This window comes from Mirounga angustirostris, unplaced genomic scaffold, assembly GCF_029215605.1.
Source record: "Mirounga angustirostris isolate CCGP_5_RB_7025 unplaced genomic scaffold, mMirAng1.0.hap1 SCAF_4, whole genome shotgun sequence".
Taxonomy (NCBI): Eukaryota; Metazoa; Chordata; class Mammalia; order Carnivora; family Phocidae; genus Mirounga; species Mirounga angustirostris.
In genome coordinates, this window is record NW_026991712.1 from 157,067,107 (window position 1) to 157,079,545 (window position 12,439).

At 43.4% G+C, this 12,439-nt stretch overlaps 1 protein-coding gene across 3 annotated transcripts; it reads left to right on the plus strand.

Moving 5' to 3' along the window:
* The first annotated feature begins 914 nt into the window (after nucleotides 1-914).
* Nucleotides 915-10,674, plus strand: SVBP (small vasohibin binding protein). 3 transcript variants are annotated; one of them, XM_064589318.1, is made up of 4 exons: nucleotides 915-1,229; nucleotides 3,553-3,816; nucleotides 6,468-6,550; nucleotides 6,648-10,674. In XM_064589318.1, the coding sequence occupies exons 1-4, from the start codon at nucleotides 1,116-1,118 to the stop codon at nucleotides 6,682-6,684; spliced, it is 498 nt and encodes a 165-aa protein (XP_064445388.1). In that variant the 5' UTR covers nucleotides 915-1,115; the 3' UTR covers nucleotides 6,685-10,674. The 3 variants fall into 3 exon arrangements, with proteins under 3 accessions (XP_064445388.1, XP_045753875.1, XP_045753876.1); XM_045897919.3 differs by lacking the exon at nucleotides 3,553-3,816 and having other exon boundaries at nucleotides 6,648-6,888; XM_045897920.3 differs by lacking the exon at nucleotides 3,553-3,816 and having other exon boundaries at nucleotides 919-1,229; nucleotides 6,468-6,888.
* The last annotated feature ends 1,765 nt before the right edge of the window (nucleotides 10,675-12,439 follow it).

Here is a 12,439-nt window from a genome sequence, read left to right on the forward strand (position 1 = left end):
AAAATACTCCCGGGAAAGCATTGTTAAAGCTCCCCAGTTCCAGAGCCCACGCTCGGGAGAAACGGGAGACGCGCAGCTATGCTCTCTACGCACGCGCGGGCCTCTCAGGAGGCGGGGCCTCAGAGCGCGCCGGTCTCCGCCGCCCCGCCTCCCGGCCCGCCTCCGGGTCGCCGCCCCGGCCCCGCCCAATCCGAGGCGCGGCGGGCTCGCGACTCCAGGCCGGGAGGTAGGGGAAGGCCGGCGTGTCCCACGTGGGGCCTTGCCGGCGACGCGGCGGAGTCCCGGAGTCCCGAGACGGGGAGGGCCGGCGCCGACTCCTGACCGCCGCCCGCCGCCCGCCGCCATCTTGCACCCGGAGAGGGCAGCGGCGGGCGGGGGAGCGTCTCCTGGGGCCGGGCTTGGGCCCAGGGCGGGCGGTGGCGGAGGGCGGGCCGGGGCGGGGCGGTGGCCCTGCGACCGAGCCGGGCCGTAGGTGCCCGGCCGGCCAGAGGTGGGAAGGCCGTGGCCCTGAGACTGCGCGAGGCCCGGGCCTCCCCGCCGCCCGCTCCGAGGCTGGGACTGGCTCGCCCCGCCGGGTCGCGGTGGCCTCGCAGTTAGAACAACGCGCTGCAGTGTAGGAACGTGGCACAGGCCCTCTCGCTCGCTCCTCACGCCAGGGAAGGGGCTGTTGTCCCATTTTGCATACACGAAACTAAGGCTCAGAGTGGAGAGGGGATTTCATTTTAGTATTTAAGTATTTAATATCAAGAGAAAGTTTGCTGCATTGCCTTCCCTCTTTCTCTAAGTTTTATTCTTTCTTGCTTTTTCTTTTTTTCTTAGTAATTTAAAAATACAGAATTTTTTTTTTAAATTTCAGAAAAATAGATAGTACAACAGTTTGCCCAGAGACACCCGGCAAGGTCATGGCGGTGGGTTCGGTCTTAGTCCACCTAATCCAGCGCTCTTTCCACAGGGCCACTCTGCCTCACCTGTCAAAGGAGGGTGCTGAACTTGGATATTAGTTAAGGCAGTGACTGGAAATTCTTTTTCTTTTCTTTCCTTTCTTTCTTTTGTTAATCAGGCAGTCTCTTCTGCACCATCCAGGTCAGAGCTAAGAAGTGTTCAGAAGCCGAGTCATGGATCAACCTACCCGTAAAGAAAAATCCAAAGTTAAAGAACCTGTCAGCAGAGTTGAGAAGGCCAAGCAGAAATCAGCCCAGCAGGAGCTGAAGCAAAGACAAAGAGCAGAGGTGAGATTAAGGAGGAGGCCTGTATACCTGTAGTCTGCTGTAGATGGTGCTGGAATAGAGAGGAGAGCTGTGAGGGGGAGGGCTATTTGCCTCTAGGCAAAACAGCTGTTCTCCTAGGAGGAGGTCATTGAGGTCCAGAATGATGAAGTGGCAGCCCAGAGTCACATGCCAGGTTACTGTCCGAACCCTGACCATCTCCAGGTGACTCCTGGTGCAGAGCTTTTGTGGAAGAAAGAAAGGAAAAAGAGAAGGGACATGTCAGGGAGGGGTCAGCGAGAGACAACAAGTGTTGGACACCCCCTAGCACAGGTGTTCAGGCTTTGTCCTGGAGAGTAGCTGCTCAGAACCAGAAGTAGAGGCCCAAGCTCTACATCCACCAAATGTATTTCTTTGTTCCGTCAACACTTAGAATCAGCTTGAGAATGAAAAGCTAAACTGTTCACACTACCTATGTGGAACCACATCCAGACATGTATTTTTATTTTAGTATTTAATATCGGAAGAAAGCTTGCTGAAAATTCTTCCCTCTTTCGAGGCATTGTATTTGTTTCTTTTTTGAGAAATTTAAAAATACAGAAAAACAAAATATTAAAACAAACACCTGCGTACTCAGTGCGCCAGATTGGTAGTCGTTAATATTTTGTCATATTCGCCTGGAGCCTTTTAGATAAACAAAAATTGCATATGAATTTGAAGTCCTCTTTGTCCATTTCCTATCTTACACCCTTTTCCCCTCTGTATGGGCATCCACTATAATTTTTTATGCTTTTACACTCAGATATATTAATAGATATCCTTGAGTAATATACAATATTCTTTTGTGTTTTAAAATTTTACATTAATAAAATTCTGTGTTTTATTTTACATTTTGCTTACATTATGTTTAGAACTATTCATGTTAATATAGTTTATTCCTCATCACTGCTTACAGTAGTCTATTTTATTTTTTTTATTTTTAAAGATTTTATTTATTTGAGAAAGCATGAGCAGGGGGAGGGGCAGAGGTAGAGCGAGAAGCAGACTCTGAGCTCCCCTGAGCGGGGAGCCCCATGCAGGGTTCCATCCCAGGACCCCAAGATCATGACTCGAGCCAAAGTCAGACGTTTAACTTACTGAGCCAGCCGGGCACCCCAATTTTATTTTTATTTTTTAAGTTTTCATTTAAATTCCAGTAGTTAAAATACAGTGTCATATTAGTTTTAGGTGTACAATGTAGTGATTCAACACTTCCATACAAAAGCTAGTGCTCATCACCCATCACACCCATCCCCCCCCCACCTACCCTCCGGTAACCATCAGTTTATTCTCTGTATTCAAGAGTCTGTTTCTCGGTTTAAGAACCAAAACAAATGAGCATGAGGGGAAAGGGAGAGAGAGATACAGTAGTCCATTTTATGAAGCCACTTTAGTATATTTACCCATTCCTCCATTGATGAACATTTAAATTACTTACAGGTTTTTTGCTACTACGAACGTTGCTGTAGTGAAAAACTTGGATGTCTCCTTTGGCACCTGTGCTAGAATTTCTGTAGAGCATATTTGACTAGAAGCAGAATTACAGTGTGTATTTCAGTTTTACTAGACCTTGCCAGATTGCTGTCAAACAGATTGTACAAGTCTTTACTCCCATCACCAGTGTAAGAGAGTTCTCATTCCTCACTTCTTTTCCACATTAAATTTGTGTTGATTTGATCCATTCGTTAAATACTGAGCTGCTATGTACCCCGCACTGGGGCTTGAGATACACGAGTGGACAAGGCAGAGAAGAATCCCTGCCTTCATGGAGATTGCGTTCAGTGCGAGAGGCAGACAGTCAGTATAATAAGTAAATTGAATAGTGTGTTCAAAGTTAATCCATAAACTGAAATCCACCTTTGGATTAAGACAGACCATCTGAGGAGCGCCTGGGTGGCTTAGTCGTTAAGCGTCTGCCTTCGGCTCAGGTCATGATCTCAGGGTCCTGGGATCGAGCCCCGCATCGGGCCCCCTGCTCTGCGGGGAAGCCTGCTTCTCCCTCTCCCACTCCCCCTGCTTGTGTTCCCTTTCTTGCTGTCTTTCTCTATCAAATAAATAAATAAAATCTTTAATTAAAAAAAAAAGACCGTTTGAGAGTTGTAGACATGGATTCTAACAAATTATTCTCCCCTTTACCTCCCCATTGCCACCTGGATCCAGGCCCCCAGATAACTGTACTGCATTGTGCTCTGGGGAACAGTTGGAGGGTTGTTGTGAGGAACAGCCTGAGGAAACTATCCTTTGTGCACACTGTAGGGATAGATGTGGAGGGCTTTCTTGGTGTCCTTATTGACATCCTTCTGGTAAGATTCCACAGGTTAGATTTTATTGGTCCGACTCCAAATTCCAGCTCATCATGAGCCCCAGTTCTTCCCATGGAACCTTGGAGAGGATGCTTCACCTCCCTACACTTCAGTGCCTCAGTTCCCCCTTGAAAAACGAGGGCGATGATATCTACCTCACAAGATTGTTACGAGGAACAGAAACGTGGTGTGTAAAGCCCTCAGCGCAGTGCCTGGCCCAGAGAAAGCCCTCAGTAAAAGGCAGCAAGGAACCATGTGCTTCCCAGCAGGTGACCTGCTTTTATTGTGCGGACTCCGGGTGGAAGGACTGATCACGTTGTTGGTGTCATGCTGAAATGGAATATTGGAACTCAATATTGGAACATTGTGATGTAATACCACCAGGCCCAGGGCCAGCGTGCACGTGCTTGACCATGGGTATCCTCACATGAAAGCTTATTGTTGCTACTCCCATCCCGACCTTTGTAAATCCTGCCTGGCATAAGGCAGGGAGATGTAAATATAAAATAGGTGATTTTGTGACATAGAAGGTATTATCCTCACTTGAAAGCATAGAACCCCTCGTTACTCAGGGATTGAGGGGCACACTGCGAGCTAAACACATCTGACCTTGGGCTCCTGCTTTTTGCTTTGCCCTACAAGCGCCCTGCTGTTGGCTCTATCTGAGCTGCCTGGAATGTAGTCTCCTAAGATAGGAATGTGACAAGACCCTCGTGGGGAGGAGGAGACACAGTTTCCATTCAGTTCTACAGAGATGCCGCATTCCAGAAAGATGTGAGGGAGCGTCATGACGAGTAAATGAAGAGAGGGCACGTGTGGCCATGAAGCCACGTTTGACACAGTTGGCCACCCTTTCCTGCCTGAAAGTCTTTGTTCCTTGGCTTGGGCCTGCTGACCCATTTTGAGTCTCTTCTTTCTCTGCTTATTCTATTTTCCCTTCCACCAGCCTGCCTTCGGGATCTAGAGGTCTCCAAGGAGCTCCTTAATATCGCTCTCGGTCCCCAGCTCAGTCACATGCAGATTAAAATGCTCGTTAAAGCATGAATGGATGAAGCAGAGGTTCGAATGTATATATATTAGAAGTGTATTCACATATATATGATGTGTACAGCTTAAAGAAGATGAATAAAACCAACACCCCATGTCTACCACCCAACTCAAGAAATAGAATGTGACCAGTAACTTGGAAGCTCCTCGGGCCCCACTCTGGTCCTGTCCCCAACCCTTCCCACCAGCAGTGCTCTCATTCCTTGATTTTAATGCTGATCCTGCCCTTGCTGTTCTGCACTAGTTTAGTATTTCTCTGTGTACCCCCAAATGATATTTTGTAGCCTAACAATATACTGTCTAGTTGTGCATGTTTCTGGGGCACCTCAATAGGTTGGGCGCCTGCCTGTGGCTTGGGTCATGATCCCAGAGTCCTGGGATCGAGCCCCATGTTGGGCTCCCTGCTCAGCGGGGAGCCTGCTTCTCTCCCTCTATCCCCCAACTCCTGCTCTCTCTCTCTCACCTTCACTCTCTCTCTCTCAAATAGTTGTGCATGTTTCTGAATTTATATATGTTACTACATTCTGTGACTGGCTCTCTTCACTCAGCTTCTTTTCTTTTTTTAAACTATTCAGACCTATTTATTTGTTTTCATTGTGGTAAAATAGACATAACAGAAGAGTTAACCATTTTAACCATCAATATTATGCTTTTCGAGAATCATTTGCATTGATTTATTAATTGTTTTCATCATTGTGGAATAGCCTTTTCCCTAAAGATTATAGGATCTTACCACAGTTAAAAAAAAAGAGGGGGGGGTGGAGAAGATTATAGGATCATTCAAACTTTCTATTTAGTCAGTTTTGATCATTTTACTCATTCTAGCAATTTATTTCATTTACGTTTTCAAACTTATTGACACAAAGTTCGTAATGTTTTCATTTGATCTCCATTATATCAGTAATTATGTTTCCTTTTTGATTCTAATAATGTTTGCTTATGTCAACCCCTTTTTATCTTGATGAATCATGTCAGAGATTTGCAGGATTTTCTCTACTATTTTCAAAGAACCATCTCGCAGGGTTGGTGATCTTCGCACATTTGGTTGCCTTTTCTGCTCTTTATTTTGTGTTTTCTATTTGTCTCCCTTCTCAGTTTCTTTTTTTCCCCCTTTCTTGTCTTTTCTTAAATGAATCAAGTTATATCACCTACACACAAACACACTCCTTCATTTTTCCCTTCTACAAATTGGAAAGTTTTCTGATGTTTCTGCTCTTTGGTGGACAGATTGATACCACAAGGATAAAGAAAGGTGAGGAATGAGGTAGATACCCCACCTTTCACCTGAGAATGTCTCTTGCAGTTTTCATTCCATCCCCGCTGCCTACCCTACGTCATATTCTTGCCGCCTCCTCCCTGACTATCGTAATGATGCCCGTAAGTGGCCCCTAATCTCTTCTTCCACTTTATCCCTCACATGGTCTCCAGTTATCTTTCCCAAAGCAGAGATATCATCAGGTTGCTTCCCTGCACACTAATCTCACTGGCTCTCCAGAGTCTGGCCAAAGTCCAGAGGCCGTGGCCAACACACTTGTCACTTTCTCCAGCTCCCCAAACTCTATAATATCCTTCATATTGGCCTCGTTGAAGTTTCCCGAACTCATCCTGTACTTCCCCGTTATGTTTGTTTCATCATACTGCCCCCTGGCCATCACCTCTCATGGCCCTTCCCCAGTCTCTACTTGTTCAAATCCTCCAGACCCTGTAAAAGCCAGATCAGGCCACTGCGTCTCTCCCCATTCTCCAGGGGGAATTGGTTCCCTTCAGCTGCATTACCGGCATTTCCAAATGCCACGGCCTGTGGCGTCGGTGGCGTCCGAGGACAGGTGGGGCAGCTGCCTCCCCCGCTAACGGCTCTTTTTCTCCCCTTCAGATCTATGCCCTCAACAGAGTCATGACGGAGCTGGAGCAGCGGCAGTTCGATGAGTTCTGTAAACAGATGCAGCCTCCTGCAGAGTGAGCCGCCCCATGTGCGAGCCGGGTGGGGCCCCGGGGGCCGGGTTTCTCAGCTGCGTCCCCGTTTCACTGAGATGGTCCACTTGGAACCTTACAGAACTAGACAAGAAGCTGTTTGCATTGTTCCTGGATAAATCTGAACTTCCGTACGTCCCTTCTGCTTCACTGGTTCCTTCAGTCTGAATTGGCCCAATGCTTGCTGAAGAGACTTGTTTTGTTCTTCTAAGACAATAGATTCTCTTTTTTTTAACCTTTTTCTATTGTTTGAGAAAAATCAGTGTTTCTCGTGAAACTGTAGCTCTTCTCCAAAAATATAAATAAAAAGCTAATAAAATGTTCGTTTGCTCAGACTTTAGCTCGGGGTACCTAGCCATAGAAAACGGAGTCAGAAAAAATGTAATAGGTAAGACAAGTTTGGGGTGAGCAGAGGGAACCCTTTCTCCTTCAGGAGGGAGTGGAAGGGAGGAGATAAGAGAAAGGATGTGAGCGTTTCCAGTTCTCATTCTTCCTGGGGCCAAAGCTCGGCAAACCCAGCAGCTCCTAAGTTTTTAGCCTCATGGGTATAAATATGTGAGCCTCGATTCCCCGATGAGCCAGTACTCAGGGCAGAGGCCTGCAGCTAGGATTCCTCTCATCTTGTGACAGATAGCCGCAGGCTGGTACCAGTGGGGAGACGCGTGCAGGTGCTTTTCGCTTTTCATTCCAGGAGCTACTTTATCAGGCCTAGAAGTTGGTTTGTGATAGGAATATCCAGACCGGTTCCTCAAGAACCATTCACCTACCCATCCATCCACCTGCCATCTTTAAGTATCAAAGTGTAAAATTTCTGCCTCAGACATTCGTATCAGGAATGGTGGGTCATACTTCAGCTTTCACGATAAAAGAGTTAATGCTGAGCAAAAGCAGAACTTGTTCTTTCAGGGTATTTCATTTCCAGACATTCCTGAGTAGGGAGAAGGGTGTCAGAAAGCAGAATATGTATGGAAATGAGGTAGACCTCTCAGGGCAAAGGAGCCAGACGCCACTACCCCCTTTACTCTCTACCCTAGAAATGCCCATGTTTTCCCCACTGGTGTTGGGATCATCTCAAGCCATCCCCATCTCCTCTTTGTCTCCCTGCTGCCTCAGAAGTCACTGAGAATTCTGTTCCCACTGCTGTAGCTTGTTTTAGGAGTAAACTGGGCCATAATGGGGTATGAGGAACTTGCTACCACTGTGGAGAATGTGTTCTTGAGAGCCTAAGTTATAGCTAAGGATACTCTCTACAAAGATTATCCCCATAAGTTGTAATTAGAGTCTATGGTGTCCTGCCAAATTTGGATTGGGGATTATTTGGTTTTGTTTTTTGGAGGCGTTGGGGTTTGGAGTGAGCTATTATAAACCTATAAGAATGCTGTAGTATACTACAAAGAGCACAGTTTTTGGACTCAAATGACCTGGGGTCAAGTAGCAATTCTACTACATTAGATAAGTTATTAGCCTCTGAGCCTCACTTTTTCCATCTGTGTGGTGGAATATTTTCTTCCTGTCAGGGTCATTTGTTGGAGTAATATATGAGATAATGTATGTAATAGATCCTCAGTAAATGTCACCTCCCTTCCCAACCACCTTGTTTCATGGGAAATGTTCCAAATTTCAAATAACCAAGTAATGCGTAAGCATCAGTTGGAAAGATTCTGATCCTTAGTTGAGAACTGCCTGTATTAACAAGTCTCAGCCCTAGATCTATTCCATCCTAGAGAAGTCCTCTAGGATTGCAGTTTTTCAAACTGCAGGTGGTTGTAAAATCAGTTTAATAAATTATGACGGGCTTTTTTTTTTAATGAAACAACAGATTAAAATTATCATGTGGTAAAGATATTATTTCATGAAGCTTTTGTTTCAGGTTTATGTATATTTATGAAAGAGTCTACTGCATTGGAGGTAAAAGTTCTCTATTCTATGGGTTGTGGCAAAAAAAAAAAAGTTTGAAATGTGAGGGATGTGTGAACAAGGCAGGACTGGGTCATCTTTTTATTCACAATTTAAAGCGAAAGAAGTTTCATCTGCCTCAGGAAGGGCTGCAGGAGCCTTTGCGTCCATAACTGGAATAGCATTCAATGCTAAGGCTCTTGCAAGCATAATCAGGGAAAACGAGGAGCACCTCCTTTCTGCTTCCCTACCTGGAATTCCCTAACCCTGATGTGATCTACTCCCGGTTTTTCAGAGGTAAGAGATATTTTTGGAGCTCTGCATCAAAAAATTCATGATGAGAACTGACTTTTGAAGTCAGGCTGCCTGGGTTTGACTCTTGGGTCCACCACTTTACACCACTTACATCACACACCACTAACGTATGAACACTGGGCAAGTTTTAACCTCCCTAAGTCAGTGAGTTTCAGACATTTTAGTCTCAGACTTCTTTATCCTCTAAAAATGGAGGACCCCAAAGAGCTTTTGTTTTTGTTATTTATGTTAACCTGTAGTAGGTTTTTACTGTTTTAAATAAATCAATATTTTCAAACAAATTTTTTGTGAAAAAAATTTTCTTTTTTTAAAAATTTTTTATTTAAATTCATTTAATTAACATAGAGTATATTATTAGTTTCAGAGGTAGAGGTCAGTGATTCATCAGTCTTGTATAACACCCAGTGCTCATTACATCATGTGCCCTCCTTAATGTCCATCACCCAGTAACCCCATCCCCCTACCCCTCTCCCCTCCAGCAACCCTGTTTGTTTCCTATGATTAAGAGTTTCTTATGGTTTGTCTCCCTCTCTGATTTTGTCTTCTTTTATTTTTCCCTCCCTTCCCTTATGATCTTGTTTTATTTCTTAAATTCCATATAAGTGAGATCATATGATAATTGTCTTTCTCTGATTGACTTATTTCGCTTAGCATAATACCCTCAAGTTCCATCTACGTCATTGCAAATAGTAAGATTTCAGTTTCTTGATGGCTGAGTAGTATTACATTGTATATATATATATATACCACAGCTTCTTTAGCCATTCATCTGTCGATGGACATCTCGGCTCTTTCCACAGTTTGGCCATTGTAGACATTGCTGCTATAAACTTTGGGGTACAGGTGCCCCTTCGGATCACTACATTTGTATCTTTGGAGTAAATACCCAGTAGTGCAATTGCTGGGTCATAGGGTAGCTCTATTTTCAACTTTTGGGGGAACCTCCATACTGTTTTCCAGAGTGGCTGCATCAGCTTGCATTCCCACCAACAGTGTAGGAGGGTTCCCCTTTTTCTGCATCCTTGCCAACATCCATTGTTTCCTGACTTGTTAATTTTAGCCATTCTGACCGGTGTGAGGAGGTATCTCATTGCAGTTTTGATCTGTATTTCCCTGATGCCGAGTAATGTGGAGTGTTTGTTCATGTGTCTGTTGGCCATTTGGATGTCTTCTTTGAAGAAATGTCCATTCATGTCTTCTGCCCATTTCTTGATTGGATTATTTGTTCTTTGAGTGTTGAGTTTGATAAGTTCTTTATAGAGTTTGGATACTAGCTCTTTATCTGATATGTCATTTGCAAATATCTTTTCCCATTCTGTCGATTGCCTTTTGGTTTTGTTGACTGTTTCCTTTGCTGTACAAAAGCTTTTTATCTGAAGTCCCAGTAGTTCATTTTTGCTTTTGTTTCCCTTGCCTTTGGAGATGTGTCTAGCAAGAAGTTGCTGCAGCTGAGATCACAGAAATTGCTGCCTGTGTTCTCCCCTAGCATTTTGATGGGTTCCTGTCTCACATTTAGGTCTTTCATCCATTTTGCGTGTATTTTTGTGTATGGTGTAAGAAAATGGTCCAGTTTCATTCTTCTGGATGTGGCTGTCCAGTTTTCCCAACACCATTTGTTGAAGAGACTGTCTTTTTTCCATTGGATATTCTTTCCTGCTTTGTCGAAGGTTAGTTGACCATAGAGTTGAGGGTCCATTTCTGGGTTCTCTGTTCTGTTCCATTGATCTAAGTGTCTGTTTTTGTGCCAGTACCATACTATCTTGATAATTACAGCTTTGTAAATATAGATTGAAGTCCGGAATTGTGATGCCACCAGCTTTGCTTTTCTTTTTCAACATTCCTTTGGCTATTCAGTGTCTTTTCTGGTTCCATATAAATTTTAGGATTATTTGTTCCAGCTCTGTGAAAAAAGTTGATAGTATTTTGATAGGGATTGCATTGGATGTATAGATTGCTCTAGGTAGCAGAGACATTTTAACAATATTTGTTCTTCCAATCCATGAGCATGGAATATTTTTCCATTTCTTTGTGTCTTCCTCAATTTCTTTCATGAGTATTCTATAGTTTTCTGAGTAAAAATCCTTTGCCTCTTTGGTCAGGTTTATTCCTAGGTATCTTATGGTTTTGGGTGTAATTGTAAATGGGATCAACTCCTTAATTTCTCTTTCTTCTGTCTCAGTGTTAGTGTATAGAAATGCAACTGATTTCTGTGCATTGATTTTATATTCTGCCATGTTGCTGAATTCCTGTATGAGTTCTAGCAATTTTGGGGAGGAGTCTTTGGGTTTTCCTCATAGAATATCATGTCATCTGCAAAGAGTGAGAGTTTGCAACTTGGATGCCTTTTATTTTTGTTGCCTGATTGCTGAGGTTAGGACTTCTAGTACTATGTTCAATGATGGTGAGAATGGACATCCCGGTCATGTTCCTGACCTTAGGGGAAAAGCTCTCAGTTTTTCCCCATTGAGAATGATATTTGCTGTGGGCTTTTTGTATGTGGTTTTTATGATATTGAGGTGTGTTCCCTCTATCCCTACACTATGAGGAGTTTTAATCAAGAAAGGATGCTTCTTTGTCAAATGCTTTTTCTGCATCTACTGAGAGGATCATATGGTTCTTGTCCTTTCTTCTATTAATGTGATGTATCATGTTGATTGATTTGTGGATGTTGAACCACCTTGCAGCCCAGGAATAAAATCCACTTGGTCATGGTGAATAATCCTTTTAATGTACTGTTGGATCCTATTGGCTAGTATCTTGGTGAGAATTTTTGCATCCATGTTCATCAGGGATATTGGTCTGTAATTCTCCTTTTTGGTAGGGTCTTTGTCTCATTTTGGGATCAAGGTAATGGTGGCCTCATGGAAAGAGTCTGAAAGTTTTCCTTCCATATCTGTTTTTTGAAACAGCTTCAGAAGAATAGATATTAATTCTTTAAATGTTTGGTACAATTCCCCTGGGAAGCCATCCAGTCCTGCACTCTTTTGTTGGGAGATTGTTTGATTACTGCATCAATTTCCTTGGTGGTTATGAGTCTGTTCAGGTTTTCTATTTCTTCCTGTTTCAGTTTCTAGGAATACATCCATTTCTTCCAGATTGCCTAAATTGTTGGCATATAATTGCTCATAATATGTTCTTATAATTGTTTGTATTTCTTCGGTGTTGGTTGTGATCCCTCCTCTTTCATTTATGATTTTATTTCTTTGGGTCCTTTCTCTTTTCTTTTTCATAAGTCTGGCCAGAGGTTTATCAATCTTACTAATTCTTTTAAAGAACCAGCTCCTAGTTTCATTGATCTGTTCTCCTGTTCTTTTGGTTTCTATTTCATTGATTTCTGCTCTAATCTTTATTAATTCTCTTCTCCTGCTGGGTTTAGGCTTTATTTGCTGTTCTTTCTCCAGCTCCTTTAGGTGTAGGGTTAGGTTCTGTATTTGAGAACTTTCTTGTTTTTTGAGAAAGGCTTGTATTGCTATATACTTTCCTCTTAGGATCGCCTTTGCTGCATCCCAAAGGTTTGAACAGTTATGTTTTCATTTTCATTTGTTTCCATGAATTTTTAAATTCTTCTTTAAATTCCTGGTTGACCCATTCATTCTTTAGTAGGATGCTCTTTAGCCTCCATGTATTTGAGTTCTTTCCAACATTTCTCTTGTGATTGAGTTC